Source organism: Vombatus ursinus, unplaced genomic scaffold (genome assembly GCF_900497805.2).
Source record: "Vombatus ursinus unplaced genomic scaffold, bare-nosed wombat genome assembly UNPS02014818.1, whole genome shotgun sequence".
NCBI lineage: Eukaryota > Metazoa > Chordata > Mammalia > Diprotodontia > Vombatidae > Vombatus > Vombatus ursinus.
Genome location: NW_020954596.1, coordinates 9,223,843 through 9,242,788, shown reverse-complemented (window position 1 = coordinate 9,242,788; position 18,946 = coordinate 9,223,843). Strand labels below are relative to the sequence as shown.

General features: G+C 43.5%; 1 protein-coding gene across 1 annotated transcript in view; it reads left to right on the top strand.

The window, feature by feature from the left end:
* The first annotated feature begins 8,760 nt into the window (after window positions 1-8,760).
* The window catches only part of TNIP2 (TNFAIP3 interacting protein 2), a 31,378-nt gene continuing 21,192 nt past the window's right edge, over window positions 8,761-18,946 (top strand). Inside the window, exon 1 of the mRNA XM_027836089.1 lies at window positions 8,761-9,173. Within this exon, the coding sequence (XP_027691890.1) occupies window positions 8,766-9,173 (408 nt within the window). The 5' untranslated portion in view covers window positions 8,761-8,765. The remainder of the gene's footprint in view (window positions 9,174-18,946) is intronic.

Genomic DNA, 18,946 nt, shown 5'->3' with positions numbered 1-18,946 from the left:
TCTGACTCTGACCTAGCTTTGTGCCTGTGAGCAAGTTGCTCCATCTCTCTAAGCTTCAATTTTCTCATCTGTAAAATGGGCATAATGATTCTATCTTCTACTTGGGGTAGTTGTGAGTAAAAAGCTCTGTAAACTCTAACAGAGAAGAGGAGATTGTTGTGGTTGAAGATGTGGGAAAAGGAGCAGGAAAGGACATTAAGGACTTGAGCCTGGGATCTTGGAGATCCCCAGGGCTGTAGATAGTAATAGGAGGGGAAAGATTTGACTGGGGAAGGTTGGGAAAGAAGATGTTTGAAAAGGCTGCTTGTTTGTGGGGGATGACTCTGGGTTGTGGAGGGTTAAAGGTCAGAAGTAGAGATTGAAATTTGGCTGCAATCATGTGATGGCATGTGCTGCACGATTGCACTGGAAAAAATGTCTTGGGAGAGAACAATGGCTAGTGGGCAGAGGCCAATTGCAAGTGGGGCAGCAAGGGCAAAGAAAGTGCCTGACGTAGCCCAAGGAATATGAGAGCAATGCTTCAATGCCAAGAACAGTGAAAGTTTCAGAAGAAAAAATGGTCAAGGACTACCTATAGAGGATAAAGACATGGACCTGGGATCCTAACAAGCCAAATTTAGATCCCAGTCTGATTCTGACACTAAACAGATATATGATGGCAGGCAAATCACTTCTTTGAACCTCAGTTTCCTTACCTGTAAAATGGGGGCAACTCCTGTTGTACCTACTTTATATGGTTGTGGTGACTATTCAAATGAGGGTATGCAAACGAGGAGCTTTCCAAACTTTAAAGTGCTATATAAATATTTGTCCATTGTTTTTAAATTGTTGATGTCTTTTTGTATGTCACTAAGTCACTAAAATTTTTACTAAACCCTTACTGTGTGCCACTCTGAGATTCCCTGTGACATAATGGATAGAGCACGAGGCCTGGAGTCAGGAAGACTCAGGTCCTGAGTTCAAATCTGGCCTCAGACACCAACTAGCTGTGTGACCCTAAGCCAGTCACTTAACCCTGTTTGCCTCAGTTTCCTTACCTGTAAAATGAACTGGAGAAGGAATTGGCAAACCACTCCAGTATCTTTGCCAAGAAAACCCCAAATGGGGTCGTGGAGAGTCAAAAATGACTGCAAACAACTGAACAAGAAGTGCCAGGCACTGTGCCAAGTATTGGAGTTATAAAGAAAGAAAATCACGGTCCCTATCCTCAAGGAGCCCACAGTGTAATGGGGAGACAACATGCAAGAAACTGTGTACAAACAAGCTATCTACAGGGTAGATTAGAATAATCATCAACACTCCAGCCCTGGAGTCAGGAGGACCTGAGTTCAAATCCCGGCCTCAGATACTTGACACTTACTTAGCTGGGTGACCCTGGGCAAGTCACTTAATCCCAACTGCCTCACCAAAAAAAAAAAAAAAGAAGAAGAAGAAGAAGAAGAAAAAGAATCATCAACAGAGGGAGGGCACTGAATGGGGGTTAGGAAAGGCTTCTTGTAAAAGATGAGACTTTAGTTGGCATTTAAATGAAGCCAGGGAAGCCAAGAGGCAGAGATGAGGAGGGAGAAAGCTCTAGACATGAGGGACAGCCAGGGAAAATGCTGGAGCTGAGAGGTGGAGAGTCTTTTTTTAAAAATGGCAAGGAGGCCAGTGCCACTGAATGGAGAGTATATGGGGGAGTAAAGTGTAAGAAGATTAGAAAGGTGGGAAGGGGCTAGGTTATGAAAGGCTTAAAAGCCAAACAGAGGATTTTATATTTCATCCTCTAGATGACAGGAGCTACTGGAATAGGAGGGTGATGTGGTCAGACCTGTATTGTAAGAAGATCAGTTTGACCGTTGAGTAGAGGATAGAGTGGGAAGAGATGTGTGGCAGGCAGATCCACAGGCAGGCTATTGTAAGTCAAGGTGTGGGGTAATGACACCAGAGTGGTGGCAGTATCAGAGGAGAAGAGGGGACATTATGATAGATGTTACAAAGGTAAAATTGACAGAACTCGTCAACAAATTGGATGTGGGTGTTAAGGGAGGGAGGAGTCTGGGATGACACTCAAGTTGAAAGCCTAGGTGACTGGAAGAAAGACAGTACCCTCAACAGTCCTTGAGAAGTTTGGAAGAAGGAAAGTTTTGGGGGAAAAGATAATGACTTCTGTCTTATGCACGTTAAGTTTAAGATGTCTACAAGATGTCCAGTTCTAAAAGATCTAGCACTTGAGACATTTTGTTGACCTTTTGTTTTTATATCACCTGCATTTCCCAATGTATTCTTGCTCCTTCCAGAGAGCAATCCTTTGTAACAAAGAATAAGAGGGGGAAAAATTTCAGCAAAACTAACCAACACATTGAAAACATCTGCCACTATACACAGTATTCCACACCCATGGTCCTCCACCTCTACAAAAGGTTTGAAGGGAGGTGCCTTCTCATATATCTTTGAGACCAAGTGTGGTCATTATAATTTCACAGCACTAAATTTGGATTCTTCTGTTGTTTCCATTTACATTATTGTCATCGTATGAATTGTTTTCCTGGTTTTATTTATTTCACTTTATGTCTATTCATTTAAGTCCTCTCATTCTTACCTACATTCTTCTTATTCCTAGTGTCTAATAGTGCAGTAATATTACATTACATTCTAATACAAATGTCTATTATTAATCCCTTCAGTCTCTCTGTCTCTCTCTCTCTCTTTCCTTCTCTCCCTCCCCCTCCCCCTCCCCTTCTATCTACTTATCTGGGTATTCCTATGGCTTCGAATAGTGCCTAGCAAATAGTAAGTGCTTAGTAAATGCTTGTTGCCTGACTGAGGATAGCTTAGTTTCATTCACTCCTTCCTTTCCAAAGGAAATGGGATCCTAATATGGTCAGCACCTCCTTCTGAGTGTTTGGGGAGAGCACATAGAATCTTCTCCTCCTTTGAAGGAAAGACTCTGAGGAAATACCCGAGGCACTGAGCAAATGCTAACCTTCCCATCAGCAGTTTTCCTCACATCAATGTGAGACAGTTAGGGAAAAAACTCAGCACCTCTTCCTATGATTTAGAATTTTTCAACTCTGTACAACCCACCATTTCCTGTGGTCGAGAAGAATCCCCTGTCTTCCCACAACTGTGCTCTTTGTGGAAAAACTTTGGGGACTGAACAGGGGGGAAATTAGAGGGGAAAGCTGGCAGAAACAGGATTAGGGGCTACCTCACAGAAGGATGATTCAGTGGACAGGCCCTAGTATCCTGGGGGAAAGCCCTCCAGGTTTCTCTGTAAGCACTCCCATACATAGGAAATTTTCTAGGAGAAGATTCTCTGGACTGAAGCACATGAAGGTCCCAGAGCCCTGCAGCTCAACATGTACTCAGGAAAAAAGCCAGTACGGGGGTGACTGCCATGAAGGAATTTAAAATAGGAAGTAGGGCAAAGGGGGAACTAAAAGGAGCTCAGATGAACCTTTAAGACAGCCAGTAAGTACGTACTGGGTACTTCCTATCCCCTGTTACCTAGTTATACATGCACAGCTCTTTTTTCTTCTTGTTTTTTATTATGCTTTGTTTTTGCATCATGGTCAATGGTCAACTGCTTCTCTGAGTTCTTCATATTTATTATTTCTTAGAGGGTTTTAATATTCCATTGCATTCATGAGCCACATGTTTAATCATTCCCCAATATATGGATATTGACTACATTTCCACTACTTTTTTGTGCTCTCCCCCTCCCTCATACTGTTCCTGTGACTATTTTGGTGTACACATACCAATTTATTTGATCATCCTTTCTTTGAATTCCTTGGGGGTATATGCTTAGCAGTGAGATCTTTAGATCAAAGAGTATGAACATCATTGCCACTTTTTCAGCATGGTTCCAAATTGCTTTCCAGGGGCACCAGTTCACAGCTACATAAATGGTGCTATCACTGTAACCATATTTCCACAGGCCTTCCAATTGGCTGTTTCCATTTTAACACCTATTTCATTATACTCCCCTGAAGAGATTATAGAAGTTGTCACTGTATCTTTTAGAACCAAATGGATTATTGGGTAGGTGGGGTGGGAAGGGAAGGAAAGTATTTGGGAATGGTCAGTTGGTTTTACAATTACAACTGTCATTCTTTGAGGTCTTTGTATGAAGTGTGAGGGTGTGTGTATGTGTCTTTGATGTGTGTGTGTGTGTGTGTGTATGTGTGTGTGTGTGTGATCTATGAGACTCCATAAGACAAAATATGGAGAAGATAGAAAATCTTTCTTGTGAGAATCAATAAATTAACATTGATTATATCCATTGCCAGGCACTGGACAAAAGCAAAACTGTTATTTGGTGATCATCATAAGATAATTCTGTGAAGAGACTGTGAGGAATTGACAATTTATAGTACATTCTGGAGAGATTTACCTATGATGGTTGCTTAGAGGAGAAAGAAAAAGGACTAACTTAATTCCTGGCTGAATTGAACTCTTACCTCGAGGACAAATATGAAGAGGATTCTTGAGAGATGTGCTGATATCATGAGTGAATGGAATAGTGGGATTGTGTTTTCATAAATAAACTTCATGTGTCATTATAGGAAGGGTTTGAGGTAACTCTAGCTGTGATCTTTCAAACAGCTAAAATACTGTGAATAATTGTGACTTTGTTTTATTATTGATTTAATTTGTTAATAAATTACATACTGTTAATATTTAATCATAGAAGATTAAAGGACTTAATATAGAAGTGAGTAATTACTATTGGAAAATGAAGTTTCTCCGGCTTGTTAAATAACATTTAACAAAAATATTGTTATATGGAATGGCTCTATTGTAGGTAGGAAAAACAAAGGATATCAATAAACATTTATTTTATAAAATAATATTTAATAAACCACAGTAGGGATGATCGCTAAGACATTATAATTTTATTATTTAATAAGAAAATATACAAATAATTCTGAATTATTCTAGAGCTCAAGGTAAGATTAAGAGAATGAGAATAAGTCAAGTAGCAGACTGAAGGGTGACCTATAAATGAGGGTGGTCAATTTGCTGCAGAGAAGAATGACAGTTGCAACTGTAAAACCAAATTGCCAGTCCCATCTGCTCCCTCTCCACCTGCTATTTCATTTGGTTCTTAAAGATACAGTGTCAGTTATCTGTAGCCTTTGTGGGAGATCCTAGTAGAACAGGTGTTACACCACCTTTTGTCATCTTTACTAGATGTATGGATACACTTCAGAGTTGTGCTGATATGGGTTTTCGTCAGCAGTGCTCAGGAGTAATCTTTCATGCTGTAGTATTCAATTCTTTGGAGAATTGTTTACCCGTATCTTTTAGCCACTTATACATTGGGGAATGACTCTTGGTCTTCTTTGTGTTAATTCACTATATATCTTAGGTATCAGATATCTGACACAAATATTTTTTCCTAATTAAATTATTCTGGTCTTATCATTATTGCATTGATTTTATGTCAAAGCTTTTTAATTTTATGTAATCAAAATTGTCTATTTTATCTTTTGCGATGATCCCTATCCTTTGTTTAGTTAAGAATATTTTCCCTGGGAAAGTACCCGATCTCTTTCTCTTCTAATTTTTTACAATATGACCTTTTAATTTCAGATCCCTATCCATTTTGACAACTTACTATTTGCGTAAAAGGATAAATCCAACATATTCTTGCAGAACAATTACTAGGTGCTTAGCCCTACACTAATGAAATGATACATTAAGATATAGTTCTGCCTTCTAGGAACTTACAGATATCTACTTAGGGGAGATAAGACATACATCTGCAAAACTGAAACAAAACTGAAACTGAGGCAAGGTCACTTTTTAATGATTTTAAATGGACACTGGCCTGGGAACTAGGATACTAGCACTCTGACCCTGGCTCATTAGCTTTATAACCTTGGATGCTTCCCATATTTGAGTGTTTCCCTGTAAAATGAAAGGGGGTAGACCTAGATAATCCCTAAGGTCTCATCTAGTCTATGATTCCTTGGCTTTTTCATGGGAATTGCAACAAGAGGCACTCTCACAAATTAAAAACAAAAAGCCAACAACACAAAAACTCCCCAAATTGATGCAAGACTGTAGAAGGCACTGAGACCTGTGGAGGAAGGAAGTGTGGAAAGTGGGAAAGGAAGTCTCTCCTCTGAGCTCTTTTAGTTTTATCTTATATCGTTCATTTGCAAACTAGCATATACTAATGCATATTTTTGACTATCATATATTCATTGAATAATGGCACTTAGATCTTGAAGAAACTGCAGAGCATCTTGTCACACAATCCCGGACTCGGAGAACTGGAAGAAATCTCACATCATCTAATCTAACCATTACCTAAATAAGTGTCCCTCCTATGAGAGTTTTATTAATGACCTCCAGTGAAAGGAGGCATTCTTCCTCCTGAGGCAGCCCATACTACTTTTCCATACAGTAATTACTGTAATTGTTAGAAAGTTTGCTCTCCCAACCAGCCTAAATTGGCTTCTACTGTTTGTGACCCCATTTGGTTTTTTTTGTTTTTGTTTTTGCTTTTTTTTGCAAATATATTGGAGTGGTTTGCCATTTTCTTCTCCAGCTCATTTTACAGATGAGGAAACTGAGGCAAATAGAGGGGAAATGACTTGCCCAGGGTCATATAGCTAGTAAGTGTCTCAGGCCAGATCTGAACTTAGAAAGATGAATCTTCCTGACTCCAGACCCAGTACTCTATCTACTGTGTCATCTAGCAGTCTTGCCTGTAATTTAGGAGATGCTTAATAAACACTTGACTTGAAACCCTGAGTGAAGCATAATCTCTCTTCAAAACTACATGCCTTCATATATCTGAAGACAATCATCAGGCCTTCTCTGTGTCTCTTCACCTCTTGGCTAAACACTCCTAGTTTCAGTGGACCCTTTTATGGTATGGGTTTGAAGCTCTTCACCATCCTGGATGTTTACTTCTGGAGCTCTCTGGATTGTCAACATCCTTCCTCAAATGTGACCCCCAGAACTGAACAGAATATTCTAGTTGTGGTCTAATCAGGGCAGAAGTATAGCACGATTGTCACTTCCTAGTCCAACTCTCTCATTTTACAGATGAGGGAACTGAGACCCAGAAATGGAAAGTCTCTTGACTAAGGTCAAAGGTGAATTGTCCAAGTTGGTCTTAGAACTCAAGTCCTCTGATCCCAAGTCCGAGGTCCTGATCCAAATCCGGCACTACTGCTTTTACTTTATAGAGTCATAGACCTTTTATTTTTTGGTTAAACATTTTTCAAAGATCCGGCAAGCAAGAAAAGTAAAATCCCCTGTTACAAACATGTATAGGCAAGCAAAACAAATTCCCACGTTGGCCTTGTCCAAAAAGATGTCTTCATCTGCACTCTGAGTCCATCACCTCATAGGATCATAGACCTTAATAGAGAGGGGAAGTTAACTGGAACTCGAAACCAGGTATTACCCTGGCTCATTCCACTACTAACAGATCCTGTCTTTTAAACTGAGGGTGTTGGAATATATGATAAGAAATACTTTGGTTTGGTGAAAAGAGTACTTGGATTTGTAGTCAAATGATCTGGGTTTGAATTTCAGTAATTTACTCACGGGTTGTATGACTTTGGGCAGGTCACTTCCCCTACTTTGAGTTTCAGTTTCTTCTCTAAAATGGCCTATCTGATCTCCAAGGCCCTCCAGTTCTAAATGCTAGGAGGCAGAGCTGGGGAGACAAAAGGAAGCGCCAGACCCCAGACCTCAAGAGTTCCCAGGCTGGTGGAAAGCATAGACTCAAAGCCTGGGAGAGCGCAGCTACCGGGGACAGCTGCCCTGGCCGAGCTCTCCTTCCTTCTGTGCCTGCGCAGGACCATACTGCGCTGGCCTAAGCAACCGCCCTACCCCTCTGGTCCCTGCCCCGGAAAAACGGCGAAGGGTAGGCCAGGCTCCGGCGCAGGAGGAAAAGTCCCAGGGAATGCTCGGGGAGAGCCCCAGCAGGAAATTCCCGTTGGTGTGTGCTCTCCCCGCCCCGCGCTGCCTGGGCCCTCCCCAGCCTCCTCCCCCTTCGGGCTTGCCTAGTCCTAGCCCCAACTTCCTAGAAGCTGCTTAAAAGCATCTTGAGGTGCAGGGCCCCCGCCCCTCCTCTGAGCCCCCCAGGAGCTCCCACCTCCGGCCGTAGCCCCAGGCCAGCGGGGCTCCCATGTGACCCTAAACTCACCTCCTCGGCTTCCACCTTCAGCACGGAGCCCTCCGAAGGCCTTTAGCCCCGGGAGCTCCCTTTGGGGCTGCTGAACCCCGAACCTCCAGCGGACACTGATGCAGCTCCCTGCCGGGACCCTGAACCCGCAGCTCCTCCTTGGCCTCCTGCAAGGACTCTGAAGCCAGCTCCCTGCAAGGACTTTATCCCAGAGGGCCTCCTTGGCCTCCGCGGTTCCTAAGCCCGGAGCCCCTTCTTCGGCTTCTCCGGAGTCTAAGTCAGGCTTCCTGCAAGATCTCTCATCCCGGAGCCTCCTGGGGAGCCCGAGCCGGGCTTCCTGCAAAGACCATCATCCCAGAGCTCCTCCCTGGCCTGCTGCAAGGACCCTGAGCCGGGCTCCCTGCAAGCACTGCCTTCCCGGAGCCTCTGCAAGGACTCTCATCGCGGAGCCTCCCCTTGCTTGGCCTCCTGCCGGGATTCCGGGCCCAGAGCTTCTTCCTGGCCTCCCGCGGAGTCTGAGTCCGGCCCCCTGCAGGGACTGTCAGCCCGGAGACGCCTCTTGGCCTCCAGTGGACTCCAGGGCCGGGGCCTCTCCTGAGCTCCGAGCTCAGGTCGGCTCCCTGCCGCCATGGCGTCCCTCCGCACGGAAGATTCCGGGGCCAGCGCTAAGGGCTCCCGGCCCGGGCCCGGGGGCGGGGAGGCGGCCTCGGCCGAGCAGCTGGAGGAGGCGGTGGAGCGGCTGCAGCGCGAGAACCGGAGGCTCCGGGAGCAGGCTCCGCGTGCAGCCGCGCTCTGCGGCCTCTACCACGAGGCGGTGCAGCAGCTGAGCTTCCTGCGGGGCCAGCTGGCCTCCCGAGACGCCCTGGTGGCACGCCTACGGGCCAGTCTGGCCGCTTACGAAAGCTCCGGGTCCGAAGTGGGGCCCGGGCCCGCGCCGTCCCTCGTGGACGGGCTGGTGGAGCAGGTGGCCCACCTCAAGGAGCAGCTCCAAGAGCAGGAGAGCAGCGCTCGCGCCCGGGAGGAGGGACTGGGACAGGTAAGAAGGCTCGCTCCCTAACTCCCCCACCCCCCCACCCCGCCCTGGTCCCCACCCTCCCTGCCCCCAACTCTGTCCAGCTTTCCCGGGACGGCTGAGAGCCACAGCTCACTGATGGGAAACGATTAGAGCTGGCCCAGTTCATTGACGGTGTGTTGCCTCCTAAGGTAGTAAGCTCTCTATCACTGGAGGTGTTCAAGAAGAGGCTGATATACTTGTTAGGAATGCCATAGAGGGGATTCCTGCTCACATACAGGTTGGACTAGATGCCCTCTGAGATTCTGTGGTTCTATAGGTGCAGTTCTCGCAGTGCCAAGGTGGAAGGAACCACTAATCGCCAGAGGTGTTCTGCTTTAAGTAGGGGACTTCGTGGAGGGGTTTCCTGTTCAGGTTTTTGTTGGACCATCTTTGGTGCCTTCAAGATCTAGATTGCTGACACTGTCATAGTTGAACCCTGTAGGTAGATCAAGTAGCCCAACATTTTATAGGGGAGGAAACTGAGGCCTGATCAATCAACAAGCATTTATTCAACAAAGACTTTGTGTTGGGCACTGGGCTAAGGCCAGAGAAGTTAATTGATGTCATCTCTTAATAAGTTTAGTGGCAGATTCCCAGACCACTTTGCACACTTTGTTATCAGCACGGGCTCTAGTTTTCCCATTGCTAAAAAAAAAATAAATTAAATAATAAAAAAAAGGTTGAACTACTAGCTGTGTGACTCTGGACAAGTCACTTGATTTTCTGTGCCTTAGTTTCCTCATATATAAAATAAGTAGGTTAGACTTGTTGACCTTTGAGATGTCTTCCAGCAACAAATCTATATTCCTATGACCAGGCTTTCCTCTAGTGTTTTCCAGAAAAAAAAAATCCTGATTGCATTTAAATAGTAAAAGCTTAACATTGGAATTTGGAGTGTGTATCCGTTGTACTATCAGTAGTAGAAAAATCTTGACACATCTTTTGTGTTTCAGCCCTGTTTTGCTGGAAGCCCCTTCTCTAGTAAATTCAGTTGCAAGTTAGTTGCCTGGGTGCTCCTCTTGGGTTTCCCCATCTGTTAAGTGAGGGTATAGGACCAGGCTAGATAATCTCCAAGGTTTTTCCCTGCTCTAAAAAGGACTTTAGGCCATTGAATGTTTTAGCTGGGAGGCACCTTGGAGATTATCTAGTCTGGTTCAACCCCCTCATTTAACAGATGGGGAAACCCAAGGCACGTAGAGCTGACTCAGTTGTGTTCACTAGACATGTAGATCCAAGGATGCTATGCTGCCTATGGGATGGTTCTTATCATTTACCTTCACTTTCTCCCCAAATACAAGGAGGCACAATGAGATTTACAGAACCTTGGTGCTTATTCCATCACTTATTTGTTTTCTAGGAAACTGTGAAGTCCTCTGCAGGCTGAAGTGGGAGGTTAAGATGTTTAATATTAAGGATTGAGTTTGGCCACCAAGCTCCTGTTTAGTGCCTCAAATTGCACTGGGGCAGGTCTTTTCCATTGTTTTGTGCCCCTTCCCCCTTACTCCTAACCAAAAGAAAATTTGAGTTACTCAGGGAGATTTGACTTAAGACCGGAGTAATGTAAAGAAGAAGGATGCAAGTTTGTCACCAAAAGTTTTAAAAAGATAAACTTTCCAAAACAAAAGTCCTGAACTGGGATGTTAAAGGGCCAAGGTGTTTTTTTTTTTTTTTTAAGCTTTCTTGATGCTTTGAAAATCACTAACTTCCCAATATTCCCTACTCCCCTAAAACCTATTTTGTATCACAGTAGTATAGTTGAGCAAAAGAGATTGACACATTGACCATGTCTCACAGCCTGTGGCTCATTCTGCAACTGCAGTTCACCACCTTGCTACCAATAGGAGGGAGATAGGTTCTTTAGCATCAGTCCTCTGGAGTAAAAATTGGCCATTGTCCAAGATCCAAGATCTTATGAGACCCAGGGCTCTAGTCTGGACTATGCCTCTAACAGCTGTTAGACCTTGACCTTGGCCAAGTCATGTCCTTTCTCTGGTCCTCATTTTCCTTATCTGAGATCCTTCCTAGCTCTTATATATCCCATGATTTTCTTTGATCCTCTAATGAATGGGGTAAATTTTGACACTTCTGAGAGGATTGATCTCCATTATTTCTGATTTTCATTGAAGTGTCTTAAGCAGGCACTCAAGCTTGAAACAATGAAGAAAAATTATGATCCTTCTTCAGTCCTCCAAGGATCTGTAATTTGGTCAATATGGATGCTCACCCAGCATTTTTCTGGACTCTTCACTCTCCCTCATCCTGTAAAATACAGTCAGTTGCCAAATCTTGCTTTCTACCTTCACAACATCCCTGGAATATGACTTTTCAATTCACTCATACAGCTACCACTTGAGTTCAGGTCCTCATCACCTACCACTTAGATTATAGCCACAGCCTTTTAATTGATCTCCTTTCTTTAAGTCCATCATATCCATGGCTGCCAAGGATTTCCCCTAAGGGCACATCTGGCCATATGACTCCCTTGCTCCACCCACTCCAGTGGCTTCCAAATGGCTCCAGGACAAAAAAAAACTCCTCTATTTAGCATTTAAAGTCTTACACAACCTGGTTCCAGCCTACCTTTCACTGGCCCTCTGCAATCCAGCCAAACTAGCCTTCTCTCTCCTCTAGACACAAGATGCTGCATCTCTTCTCTGGGTATCTCTGTCCTGGCTGCCTCCATACCTGGAATGCACTGCCTCCTTACCTCTGCCTCAAAGAGTCTTTTAGGATGTAGCCCAGGCATTATCTTTTTTCTATCAAGCCTTTCTTGTTTCTCTCAACTGCTAGCACCTTCCTTCCCAAACTATCTTTACTGAACTACTTTGTAATTTTGTATTTATTAGCTTTATTTTTGTTCAGTTATTTTTCAGTCATGACCAACTTGACACCTTTTGGGACTTTCTTGGCAAAGATACCAGAGTGGCTTGGTGTTTCCTTCTCTAGCTTATTTTACAGATGAGGAAATTGAGGCAAACAGGGTGAAATAACTTGTTCAGGAGTGTGTGAAGCCAGATTTGAACTCAGGAAGAGGAGTTTTCTTGACTCCAGGCTCAGCACTCTATCCACTGAGCCATCCGGCTGCCTATTAGCTTTGTAGATGTGGTATATATGTACCGGTTGCCTCCCCCATTACAATGTATACTTCTTGCAAGGAAAAATTGTTTCATTCCTTGTACTTGTATCCCTAAGTGCCTGGCGTATGCTTAATGTGTTGCTAGCTGTGTGACCCTGGGCAAATAATTTAATCCTGTTTGCCTCAGTTCCTCATCTATAAAAATGAACTAGGGAAGGAAATGGCAAACCACTCTAGTATCTTTGCCAAGAAAATCCCAAATGGGATCACAAAGAGTTGGACACGTTTGAAACAACTGAATAACATGTACTTATTGATTGAATGATGCTGATCCCTATCCAAATCCTAGAAAGCTGCCCTAGCTGAAAAATTCATCCTTCCCTCCATACTCCCTTCCTAACAGCAGCCAATCTGTTGAAGAATTAGACCAGTCCTTAAACAGAAGACATACAGGTGGTCACCAGGCAGGGACCCATCAGTGTCACTCTCCTTAAAGTTAGCTCCTCAGTGTGATGAGGCTTTGAGTGGAGGAGTGTACAATAAACGTAACACTTTGATTTTGTATAGTGCTTAATGCAGTGTGCTTCTATATCTGTTAGCTTCGTTTGATCCTCAAAACAGTCCTGTGGGACAGATCTCCCATTTTATTATATGAAGGTATTGAGTCCAGATAAGGTTGAATCATTTTCCCACAACCAAATGGCAAATTAATAGTGTTGCTAGTTCAGAGAAATCTTTGAACTGGAAGGTGACCGTCTACATCAGGGGTTCTTTAGCTCTTTTGTGTCATAGGTCCCTCTGGCTGTCTGGTGAAGCCCATGGACCCCTTCTTAGAATCATGTTTTTAAATGAATAAAATAAAATACGTAGGACTACAACGGAAACCAATCATACTGAAATAACGTCAATATATGTATATATAGTATAATAAAAAACCTCTCATACTCCACATTAAGAAGAACTCCTGCCCTGCACCATATAGGCCAGCCCTTCAACCCACGCAGGCGGAATCCCCTCTCTTGCCTCTCTGGTAGGTGTTCTGTCAATCTTTCCTCCTGTGCACTTTCCACAACACCTCCCTGTCCCCACAAATACTACAGGAAGCAGCGCTCTGGTAAAGGGAGGGAGTTAGACTGAATGGTCTCTGAGATCTAAGCTCGAAGCTCTGAGAGTCTGTGGGTCTGTGAAATGTGATAACCTGGGAATCCCCAGATCATACTTTGAAAGCCACTGTTGCATGGTACCCAGGAAAATGGATAGTCTTTGGTACGCCAGACATTGTGCTATTCGTGAAGTTAATGCACACATCCAACTCCCTTAATTTGCTTTAGTTAATTTTTTCCCCCAGTTTTTGCAGTCATTGTGATGAAACAGAAAGAAGTCTATTGATCAACATGCATTGATTAAATGCAATTAATATGCCAAGAACTGCCAGCCTGCATCTTAGATTGAGAAGCTTAGAGATCTGGGATAAGATTTTGGCTCCAGTACTTGCTGGCTGTATGCTCTAGCTAGCTCATACCCCAACTATTAAACTACCTCTGTGATCCTGGCCAAATTGCTTTAACTCTCTGAGTCTCAGTTTCCTAATCTCTTAAATGGGGATAATAACACTTGCATCAGCTCCCTCTGAGGTTGCTGTAAGAAAAGCATTTATATAAATGGGAGCCATTCTTAAATTATATAAAGACATTTTTGCAATTCAGTATGTGTGACCTCTCCCCAAATCTTGTCCAAGGGGCTGTTCTCTCTGCTCCCGCCTTCTGTCCTAAGTAAGGCGGTACAGAGAACCTTTGTCACATTTCTCTAGGTCACTCCATGTCTTTCAGTATCATGGTGCTGAAATGAGCAAAAAATGTTGTCTCTATAATTCAGTAAACCTAGAAGATCTGTCTAGCACTTCTGTGCATGCGTGTCTGTGTCTGTGTGTGTGGGTGTGGGTGTGTGTTGATTTGGCTTGGGTTTTGCCCCAAGCTTCTTAACAAGACTGTATTAAGCACTTTACACCTGAAATTTGGGTCCAGTGTATTAGAACCAGATCTGTTGACTTGAAGGAGTGGCCATTTTGAGACTTTCCTGAGAGACCTGGGGTCTGTGTGCCAACATGTCCCCCATTTGTCATTAAGGAATTCCAGACCAGAGTTTGGCCATTATTTGGGCTACAAGTAAGCACTGGAGGAAAATTTTAGTGGAGGAACTGCCCACAGTGGGGTAGTGCTGATTGCTCATGTTTTCATAGCAGTTTTTGGGTATAAAGCCAGCATGGTATCGTGGGAAGAGTGCCAACTTTGCAATAATGTTAGTAAAAATGTTGCCTCACCTGGTAACAGCTCTTGTGTTCTAAGAACTAACAGTACTAAGGCAAGGCGTGCTGTAAAGAAAGGCGGGCTTTGGTCTCGGATACATCATTGTGAAGGTAGCTTGACTCTTACTTCAAAAAGTGGGGGAGTGAGGGGAAGCCCTCAGAGTTCTCTTCTGATAGGGTCGGATGACCTGGGATGATGGACTCCAAGTCTTCCTTCAGGCTTGTGGCTGAAGATTTCTAGCTTGGCTTCTGAGGGGCAAAGTTGAAACTCGAAACTAGGTCTTCTGACTCCACTGTCAGCCTCCTTCCCCTCCATAGGGCTGTACTCTGCGTCATGTTCAAGTTCAGGGCCCTCGAAGCTGAAATCTTGAAAATTAATTTCAGAGTGGGAAAAGGCTAGGAAGTCCTTAAAGCATGTCTGTGTCCTGTGCCTGACAAACCCAAGAATGCCTTTCCACTTCTTCCTCTGTTTTCCTGCTTATTTGCTCTAATAGTTATATTGGTTTTGTCCAGCTAGTCCTTGGGTTCTTAACCCTTCTTGTATAATGACGCCCATTTGGTAGTGTGGTGAAGCCTACAGACCTCTTCTCAAAACTGGATTTTTAAAGCAGAAAATAAAATATATGGAATTCTAAAGGGAACTGATTATATTGAAATGCAGTTATCAAAATAGTTTTTAAAATTACACCCAAGTTCACAAACTCCAGGTTAAGAACTCCTGAGCTAATAGAATGATATTTGGGGCAATTGTAAACAAAAAAAGCATCACTACTTATATCCTGCTTTGCACAAAACCAAGTCTTTCTAAAAAGGGGAACACCCCCTTTGTCAGCAAACCTGCAGGGAAATCGAAAGCTATGATTTCAGTGAGAAAGTTGAAGCTGTAATTTATTATGGCCCAGAAATGGACTTCCAAAAATCACTGCCCACATGCCTCTGGCAGAGCAGGCATTTACTCCCTTAATGCAGGTCACAACCCCACCACGATTTAATCAGCAGTTTCCAGGGGCGGATCTGGTGGGACAATTGTGTCCCTCACAGGCCGGCCTTGTGGTAGTGGTGAATAGCTCACACTGAGGGGGTGCTTTTAAGGGTTGCAAAGAACTTGTCTTCTATACCTATAGGAAGTCTTCGCCAGCCCCTCTTCATTCTAATGCCTCCCCTCTGCTAATTATTTCCTGTTTATTCTGTATATAGCTTGTTTTATATATTTGCATGTTGTTTCCCTCATTAGATTACAAGCTCCTTGAAGGCAGGAGCTGCCTTTTGCCTCTTTTTGTATGCCCTGCGCTTAACACAGTATCCAGCACATAGTAGGCACTTAATAAATGTTTACTGGTTGATTATAAACTTCTCCTCTTTCATGAAGAGAGATCCTGGGTGACAGACCCTCAGTCCTTCACCAGGCCTGTATGGGAAGCTTTTACAACCTAGTAGAGCCTTTCAGATCTTACCCACTGCTGGCATAGCCCTCCAAGAACCCAGGGGCACCTCCATGCTGTAATGGGGACATTAGTGGAGAACTGCCCACAATGGTAACTCACAGTTCCATAGCCACTTATGGTTTCTGGGGTCTTGGGAAAGAATATCAAACCTGTTTTTTTGTTTTGTTTTGTTTTGTTTTGTCAGCCAAGACTTGGGTTCAAATCTGTCCTCTGACCCTTACTAGATGTGTGACCCTGGGCAAGGCATTTAACCTCTCCAAGCCTCAGTTTTCTCTTCTGTAAAATGGGAGTAATAATCCCTGTAATTCCTACCTCATAAAGTTGTTTTGAGGATCAAATGAGATCATGTTACATAGAAGCCCTTTGAAAACTTCAAAGCTCAATAGAAATGTTAGGTATAATTATTACAGGGTGCTTTTTGCCACAACTCTGTGGGGAAGATAGTATAAAAGTTATCTGTATTTTGCAGATGAGAACTGAGCCTTAAATTGGACTAGTGGCTTTCCCACTGTGAAGTGACTTGTATGCAATAGAACTGAGATTGAGATCTGGATCTGTCAATTGCCAATTCAGTATTATTTCCTTAAACAAAATTCACCCAACCAGACATTTATTAAGCACCTGCTGGATGCAATGCACTGCGATAGGGCAAGATGTAAAGACAGAGGAGGCCTTCTTTTTTTCCCCCTTTGACCACGCTGCTTTTTCACTTAACCTATAATAGCTTACCTTCCAGGGCCAGGGTTCTTAACCTTACTGCATGTCTTGGACTGTGTTGAAGCCTATGGACTTCTTCTCAGAATAACGTTTTTAAATGCATAAAATAAAATACATAGGATGACAAAATGACTACACAAATACATATATATCTATATAAATATATATAGATATATATAGATACATATATATTTCTATATGAACAAGATCACAGATATCAAGTTAATGAGCCCTGCTCTAGGATCCAAACCAGAGGAGACTTTATAGATGACCTGGTTTGACACAGCCCCGGCCAAATCCCAATCTGTTAATTTTATGGAGGAAAAACAAATGAATTTCAAAGAGAGGATGTGACTTGTCCGTGGTTGGGCAGGTAGCACAGAAGCAGAGCTGAGGTTGAGACCCAGGCCCTCTGACTTCTCAGTCCCCCAGCTTTCTTCCTCTAGATGATGACACTTCTCTCTCTGTTTTATCAGCTACCTTCATCTTCCCACATATGGGGCACAGTGATAGTCATTCCAGTGAGACCCTGACTTGTCAAGTATCATTTGATACTTTTCCACTCCTGGAATAAATATTATATATGCTACTTATAATCCTGTCATCTTTCTTCACTTTGGTTTTTTCCTCCCAGCGGGCAAGCCTATGTGTAGTCCTAAACATATCTGACAAGGGTGGAGCACATAGGCACATGATACATAGGCACACACAAGTTACCTGGGTGCCAATCATAACTGAACAGATCATATCAAACCTCATCTTGAAGGAGGACTTCCCCTCTTCTCTTCTGAAGAACTGAAAGACCCATCCCAAACCTCACACTTTCCAGTCATGCTTATTCAAACCTATTAGTGTTTTAAAGTTGCTAATGAGGAACTTGTGATGCTGACAAACCAATTTTCAAAGTGATTTTTTTTCCCCTTTTCGATACCCAAAGTCTTGGGTTATGCCATCAGTCATACCAAAGTTTCCCTAGCCAGAAAGAAGCAAAGAATGGAGGTGATAGCCCAGATGCAGAGGAACTGAGGTTCTCCCTCGTTCCCTCATGCAGGCAAAAATACAAGGTGGTTGTTTTAAAAGACAGTGTACCCCCACTTTCTCTAGCATCTTTAAGGCTTAGGAAACACTTTCCTCACAACAGTATAACATGGTACCTAGGGAATGCAAGTACAGATTTAGAACTGATAGGGACCATAGGGGTTATCTGGCCCAACACCCTCATTTTACAGATGAGAAAACTGATTGAGGTCCAAGAAGTTTGGTAACTTTAGTTAAGTAAATGAAATAACTCCCTCTTAACACTTCCCTTCCTTATCCCAACTGTTTCCCTGTTGAGATTAATGTATTTTTTACACCAGACGCTGTGTACGTACATAATGTGCATGTATGCATCTGTTCAACTGTCCTTTGTCTTATTCACATAAGAGTGAGGTTCAGAGAGATGGCTTTTAAGAAGGACATTGCCAAACTAGGATGTTCTGAGGAAGGCAGCCAGGAAAGTGAGAAGACCATACTCTGTGCATTCTGCCACATAAAGAATCATAGCTAGAACTGGGGATTTTTGGACTGGAGAAGAGAACTTGAGAGACGAAGGAAATGTGATCAGAAACTCATTGAAGGTCAAAGCTGGAATATCATCTTAAATTCATCTAGTGCCAGGGGTGGGGAACCTGCGGCCTCAAGGCCACATGTTGCTCTCTAGGTCCTCGAGTGGGGCCTTTTGACTGAATCCAAACTTCATAAAAGGATTTGTTTTGTAAAACAGACTCAGTCAAAAGGCCGCACTTGAGGACCTACAGGGCCACATGTGGCCTCAAGGCCGCAGGTTCCTCACCTGTGATCTGGTTCAACCCTGTCACGGATGAGTGAGGAAGTAAAGACCTAAAGAGTGACCTCTGAGTTCCCTTCAAGCCCTGAGTCTCTGATCCTGTCACTTACCCAAGGTTACACCAAGAGTGAGTGGCTGAGCCAGGATTTAAGGATTGGAGGTCATTTGACACCATTTCCCCACTCTTACCCCCAATCTAGTGCTCTATTATACCAAGCTGAAAACTGCCTTCAAATACTCAAGAGCTGTCATATTAGTCAACAAGCATTTATTAAACATCTCCTGTGTGCCAGGCACTAAAGAATGAAAAATAGATTTGCTCTAGGTCACTTCAGAGGGCAGAAGTAGAACCATGGAGGTGAAGTTGAAGGCAGATTTCAGCTT